This window comes from Sorex araneus, chromosome X (assembly GCF_027595985.1).
Source record: "Sorex araneus isolate mSorAra2 chromosome X, mSorAra2.pri, whole genome shotgun sequence".
NCBI lineage: Eukaryota > Metazoa > Chordata > Mammalia > Eulipotyphla > Soricidae > Sorex > Sorex araneus.
Window position 1 is genome coordinate 331641973 of NC_073313.1, and position 7372 is coordinate 331649344.

The window sequence follows — 7372 nt, forward strand, 5'->3', positions numbered from 1 at the left end:
GGTCAAGTAAGGGGATAAAGAGGAAACCAATTTCATATTTGTAAAGTTCCTGCTATCTGCAAGGCCTGGTGTGCCCACAGTTTTTCATCTGTAGTCTTGTTTGACTTTAGGGATTATGCTTTTGCGGGACCTGAGTAATATCAATATACAAAATACATACACCCACAACTTCAAATGGACCATAAGTCATATTGAGTTTGCTGTGATATCTTCAACTTCAGCAAATGGTGAGTCAAGTCAACTCCTTGTCAAAGTGCCTTTCTAAAGCAGGTAGCTAATCCACAAGACTTCCTAGTATGCAAATAATGACTCAGATCTGGGAAACAGAAAAAGATAAATCCTTGACTCCACCTGTTCACACCTCCTTTGAGTAAAGGTGGACAAGTACAAATATAAGAAGAGCCTGCTTGTCCTCTCCACTGCATTGCTTTGGTGAAGCCAAGATGAAGTTCACAGTGAGTAGTTTTCCCTTTTGAATTTATTGCTTTATTTTGGTGACTGTTAGCATTCTGAGCTTAAGGGGATCTGCTTCATATGATAATCTCTTCATAATGGAAAAAACTTTTCAACAAATTTCACTTTTTTAATGTAATTGTAACCTTTATTAGCTTCTATATAAAGAAGGGTATTTATCTTGAGAGTAGACTGCAGCAGGAGCACCTTAGGCCATGTTATCTTTAATAAACATATTTTCCAGATCTCCTGATTCAAATATGTGCACAGAACCTGTGATCTCTAAAAACTAAAAAATGCTAAAACTTCTCATATTCCAAGACTTCTGAGAGTGTTCAGGCTAAATAAAAAGCTTGTTTTTAAATCAAATGAATGAGAGACTTTATAACATTATATATCGTGAAATGAATTTCCAAGTAGGAAACATTTTCTAGTCTATAGCTCATGAAAAAAAGCCTAAAGTATGAAACTAGTTTAGCATCTCACTTCAGGTATAAGACTGAAGGCATAGCAGGCAGACCACAGATTTCTGCTGAAGTAACTACTGATGCTATTTGTCATTCACAACATAAGATACAAAGGAGTTAGAAGCAAAGATTAAATACTAAAGTATACTAATAGTAACTTAATTTCATTATGGAGTTTACAGATGCAAAATATTAACCTAGAAATAAGTTCTAATAATAGTAACTTTTAAGAAAGGAATCTCTGAACACAGGTCAGAGCAGGCTTCTCTCCTAATTCTCTGTTAAACATTCTTGGTCAACACAACCTTGTCCAAGTCAATTAATTGTTTGGACATTCAATGTTTTCATCTGTGAGCGAACTAAATAATAATAGAAAATGTCTATAATTTAATCTACTTCAAACTTTTTGGGAGACTAATTTTACCACCTTCTTAAGGAAGTAAAAGGAAAGTTAACAATATATATATATATGTACATATATATATATAATCCCATTGCTCATCGATTTGTTCGAGTGGGCACCAGTAACGTCTCTCATTGAGAGACTTATTGTTACTGTTTTTGGCATATCCAATACACACAGGTAGCTTGCCAGGCTCGGCCGTAGGGGCTCGATACTCTCGGTAGCTTGCCAGGCTCTCCGAGAGGGGCGGAGGAATTGAACTTGGGTCGGCGGCGTGAAAAGCAAACGCCCAACCGCTGTGCTATCGCTCCAGCCTAGCACATATATATCTACATGTGCTATATATATACACATATATGCTATGTATGTATATATGGTATATTTACCATATATACAGTATACTATATATACTATATATGTGTGTATATATGCTATATATATACACACATATATATGTATATCCTTGAGTCATTAGTTTAGTTCCTAAGTCATTTTGTCCCAGGCAAAAGAAACAAGTACAGATACTCAGAACTGGACACCCTACATAAAGTTCTGTGTACTGATAACCAATGTCATGTATCCAAAGACAAATGACTAAGCCAAGTCACCTGGGATAGTTAGTGACTTCCCTTCCTTCAGCACACCTGACAGTCAGGTAGACAAAGACTCTGTCCTTGGCTTCTCATTGTCAGCATCCTTACTAATTCATTGCTATAGTTTTTTTTGTTTTCAGATAAAGAGTAATCCTTCTTTTCCTTCTATTAGGAGGTTTAAGAAGCAAGAAAAGTATTCCATCTTGATTAGAAAAATGAAAGTGCCTTTCAAATGTGCTTCTCAGAACTTATAACCATCTTTATATCATATATGCTATTTTCCATTAAATGTCAATATTTAATCAGCTTTTTCATAAACCCATTACAATAATACAATTGTTATAAGTAATTAACCTACAAATTTTCATCATACTCAAAAGTTTCTGTGACTGAAAAACTTACAAAAGATAATTCAAAGAAGAAAAAAGTAGCAAACTTATGAAACGTTTTCATGAACTTTGGTTAGAAAGAAGAGAGGTCATCTTGCTATTTGGCAGAAGCCAATGTCATTTTTCATTTCAGATTGTCTTTGCTGGACTTCTTGGTGTCTTCCTGACTCCTGTCCTTGGTGACTATGTAAGTCTGACATTTTATTTTATTTTAAATTTTTGTTGAATAACCATGAATTGCAAAGTTATTTATAATTGAGTTTCAGGTATACAGTGTCCCAACATCAATCCCTTTACCAGTCACCACTTTAGTCTACCAATGTCCCCAATTTCCTTCCTGTTCCCCTATCTGTTTTGGACATTTTTCTTTTTACCTTTCCCTCCTCCCACCCTTTCAGAACTGTAGCTTACAATATTGATACTGATAGGATATCATGCTTGTCACTTTCCTCCTTTCAGCACTTAGTCCTGATCCAGAGTGACGACTATCCTCTATCTAGAATTGTCATTGTAATCACTTGCCTAACCTATCCCACCTCTCCCTGTACTCCCAGTGCCAAGCTTCCTACTGAGGACTGGTTCTCCTCCTCTTCATTTCTATTGGCTTTGAACCTTAGTTACTCCTCTACTGTCTCTTTATATGCCACGCATGAGTGAGGTCATTCTGTGTCTGTCTCTCTCCCTCTGACTCATTTCACTCAGCATGATACTCTCAAAATCTACCCAGGTATCAGAAAATTGCACAGCTTCATTGTATATAGCTTCCTTATGGAATCATCTGTTTGGGGCACTTGTGTTGTTCCCAGAGTTTGGTACTGTGAATAATGCTGCAGTGAATATAGGAATGTAAATTTCTTTTCTGTATTGTGTTTTGAATCTCTGGGGTATATTTATTCCCAAAAGTAGAATTGTTGGGTCATAAAAAGAAGCTCAATTCTTAGTTTTTTGAGGAATGTTCATACTGTCTTCCAAAGAGACTGGAACATCGACTTTCCCACCAGCAGTGAGAATTGCTGAGATTCTAAGAGAAAGTGAGATTCTCTTTTTCTCCACATTTGTGCAAACACCCCACATTTTGAAGTGTATCATCAAAATGAATTTGCAAGGAATTGTGACATGACATTATTTTCAATTTCTTATAAATTTCAGAACACCAATGAGGAACAGTCATTGAGTGTGAACACTGAACACAATCTGGCTAACATTGACAACAACAATGGATGGGACTCCTGGAATGCCATCTGGGATTACGAAAGTGTACGTAGACAATATGAAATTTTCATTAAATATTATGTTCCCTTTTTAACAACAACAGAAATATTACTTGCTAACTATAAAATATTTTAATAAGATAATTGCACATAAGGATAGTTTTAAGTACCTATTTTGCTCACCAAGTTTCACTCTCTCCATGTAATTGTTACAACATGTTCCACAATTTAAGTTCAAACCAATGAACAGTGATCCAAATATACATGTTTAAGAAATTTGGAGACTATTAGACAAATATCGCTATCCTTTGCTTTGCCTGCTGACTCTCTCAATAATTATAAAAGACAGTATTGCTATTTCCCAAGCAGAACTTATCTCATCTAATCTTCAATTTCCTTCTAAAAGTACAGAAATAAACATTTTACCTGCCACTTTAAAAAATTCAAAGGAAATATAAATTATAGTGTGAACTGGAAAGGGAAAGGAAGGAAGCTTTCTCTGGCAGGAGATTCAACTTTGTAATTACCAGATCTATATACAATAGATGTCATACTTTTAAAAAGCATTTGTCATTTGTTTCATCATATGACTGATTAGGATATTAATTTCTATCTTACTTGACTCCTTAAAATGTTGTGACCGTCAAAAGAGATTCAATATAATAGTAAGTTAAAATCCATTTCTGCAAAACAGACATATGTGGAGTGACTCTTACCAGTCTTTGCCTTCAGAGTTTGCATTCTGTCTTCTGAATAATGCTGCAATAGATATGATTGTAAAGTAAAACCTGATTACATGCTCTCTACCAGATCATCCTGATCTTTAAACTTCTGTTTTCTTTTGTTTTCATCTGGCAAAGTTGATTCTGATCATAAGAGATCTTTAGAGAATCTGCTTCTCATTTTCCATCATCTTTTCTACAGAACTTTGCTGCAATCAGACTTTTTAAAAAGAAGGCATGCATTGTGCACAGAATGAACAGGGATGCTGTGCCCGCTCTCCAAGCTCTGGATACACTGGCCAAGGAAAATAAGGTAAAAATAAAGTCTTTTGCTTTTGTCTGTGAAAAGTCTTTTAATGGTCAGCAAATCATGGGATCTCAATCATTTGCTAGTAACTGCAAATTGTTGTAGTGGGCATTACAAAGAAGAAAAGGATTTGATCATTGTCTGAGGGGAGATAGCTGGTAGCTGCCACTACACTCAAATGACAGGTTCAGGTACAGTGGTCTCACTCCTCCCTCTATGGAGGGTGAGAAAAATATCTAATAACTTTTCCTATAACAGGAGCAAAGCTCTGCTCACATACTTCCTTTACCACTTTCCTTTACCACCAACCCAGCCCCATACAGACTGAAATAAAATATTTGCCTGGGTTCATTTCCTAAATTTATAAATGGATATCTTTCATTGACCTAGGATCCAAATATTAGTGGATGCCCTCAGAATTCCCCAAGAATGTTTTCCCACAAAAGTTAGGGGAGGATTACTAGATTATTCTAGGATTAGCTTGTCTTCAGTATACTGAGAATACCTAGTAAACTTGAGTTTCACATACACAGTGGATACATTTTTAGCATAAGCATGTCCTCAGCAATATTTAGGATACACTCATGCTACAATATGATAGGTCTTAAATACAAATCTAATTGGGTGTCCTGCATCTGACAACTGTAGTTGGGCTGGCTTGAAGGAAAAGAGATCCACCATTCTTTAAAACATTTATCTGAGGGATCTGAGATACAGTTCAGGGGTCAGTGGCACATGCCCTGACTTTGATCCCTGGCACAACATGCCCTACCTAGCACTACTGGGTATAGTCCTGGAGGTCACAGAGCGCTGCTGAGGTGTCCTTTGTAGTCTCCAACACTGATGGACAGAGGCATATCCATACCTTTGGGTCCTCTCATTGAACCATCTAGCCCAATTGTCATAGACTCTCTGGAGTGACCCCCAGGTCCTGAGCATTGATTGGGAGCACCTTCCTTTACCACCCACCCCCAGACAGACTGAAATGAAACATTTGCCTGAGTTCCTGTTCCTAGATGTATAAATGGATATTTCATTGACCTAAGTTCCAAATACATTTTGTCTCAGACTTTTGCTTTTGTGAGTAGCTAAAGTTTTGAAGAATCTAAATCCCTTGGAACAGAGACTTTGAGGTATTTAGAGTTGGAATTGTTCTTTTCCACTTACTGATCTGATTTCTCATCTTCCATTCAATGAACCACTGGGATTGACTTTCATTCTCTCTTCCTTCCCATCTGTCTTATCCACATTGAACTTCAGAATAAAGGACCAGAAAGCCCACCTCCCAGGGATCTGATGTATTCTCTCAACCCAGAAAAAGTCAGTGACCTGAGCAGGTTTGGAAAGAACATTGCTTCCATGTGCAGGGGAGTTTCAACATACGTGGCTGAGGAAATTCAAGGTAAGTAGCCTTTCTACAGCATACTTAAAGTTTGTGCTGGTGGAATTATCAAAATACAGGATAATTATTCAGGAGATGGTAATAAAGTTTGTGTGTCAGATATCACTCCATGTGCATTAAGTATGTTGAATCATTTACTCCACTATAATAAGGTTATTCTCATTTTCAGATTAGCATATTGAAACAAAGAAAGTTTATACATCCCCTGACCAGGTCATTCTCAAACATTTTGGCCCTGGATTTTATGTTCCCAACCATTCTAAAATACCATCTTTTGAGAGAGTTTCTGGAGTTGACAAAGATTTTTTTCAAGTGAAGGCATAATTGGCTAAATGGAAGTAATATGTTTATAGAAATTATTGACCTTTTGTGGTATTCAAAAGATAAATTACATAGAAACAAAATATCTATGTAGGAATCAAATCTCACAGCAACTATTCTCTGAATTTGTTAATTTAACTTGATTAATATATAACTAGTGAGTCCTGAAATTCTGCATAACTACTTTGAAAAACGTGTTTTTCTTCCTTTTGAAAAAATAGGAGTACTTAAAAATGCATTGATACAGGATTTTTTCCTCCTTAGGTGCAAGCCTGTTTGCTTTCACCGAAAAATGCCTCAATATTAACATACTCTGGATTCTGAACACTTCTTTCTGTGGAGGAATACTGTCAAACTAAAAAAAAAAAGTGATCATCAGTTGAGCCAGAATATTCTACACAGGGAAAAAAATGAACTTTAATGGTTTTCATCATGTCATCATGAAATATTTTCCTCTAGTTGTGTTTGGTTTAAGTTTCAATAAAGCTACTTAGCACAAAATTCAGTTCATGGCAAATTTCCTATGATTTCTGTTCAGAATATGCAACGTGCTGGTGGTAAGTCATAAGACCCTACTATAACTTAGACCCAACAATTAGCTTAATTGGACTAGAGTGATAGCATTTGCCTTGCACGCGGCCGACCTGCATTTCATTCCTTCGTTCCTCTTGGAGAGCTCAGCAAGCTACTGAGAGTATCTTTCTTGCACAGCAGAGCCTGGCAAGCTACCCGTGGCATATTCATATGCCAAAAACAGTAACAAGTTTCACAATGGAGACATTACTGGTGACCGCTCGAGCAAATCGATGAACAAAGGGACAATAGTGCTACAGTTAAACCCAACTATTATCACATTAGACCTAACTATTAGCTGATATTCAAGACCATCCTTTTTGTAAAGGACTCCTTTAAGTACTTTGATCACAAGAAATATAAGGACTGCTCTGTAGTTGATGCATATAGTACCAATTAAGATAAGCCAGAGTAGAAATCCACTTAATATAGCTTAATCCAGAGGCTGGAGCAATAGCACAGTGGGTAGGGGGTTTGCCTTGCACGCGGCCGACCCAGGTTCGATTCCCAGCATCTCATATGGTCCCCTGA

At 36.7% G+C, this 7372-nt stretch overlaps 1 protein-coding gene across 1 annotated transcript; it reads left to right on the top strand.

Annotated features, from left to right (window-relative positions):
* The first annotated feature begins 443 nt into the window (after window positions 1-443).
* Window positions 444-6627, top strand: GKN1 (gastrokine 1). The gene is made up of 7 exons (XM_004609273.2): window positions 444-455; window positions 2439-2492; window positions 3455-3562; window positions 4441-4551; window positions 4731-4736; window positions 5806-5947; window positions 6533-6627. The coding sequence occupies exons 1-7, from the start codon at window positions 444-446 to the stop codon at window positions 6625-6627; spliced, it is 528 nt and encodes a 175-aa protein (XP_004609330.1).
* The last annotated feature ends 745 nt before the right edge of the window (window positions 6628-7372 follow it).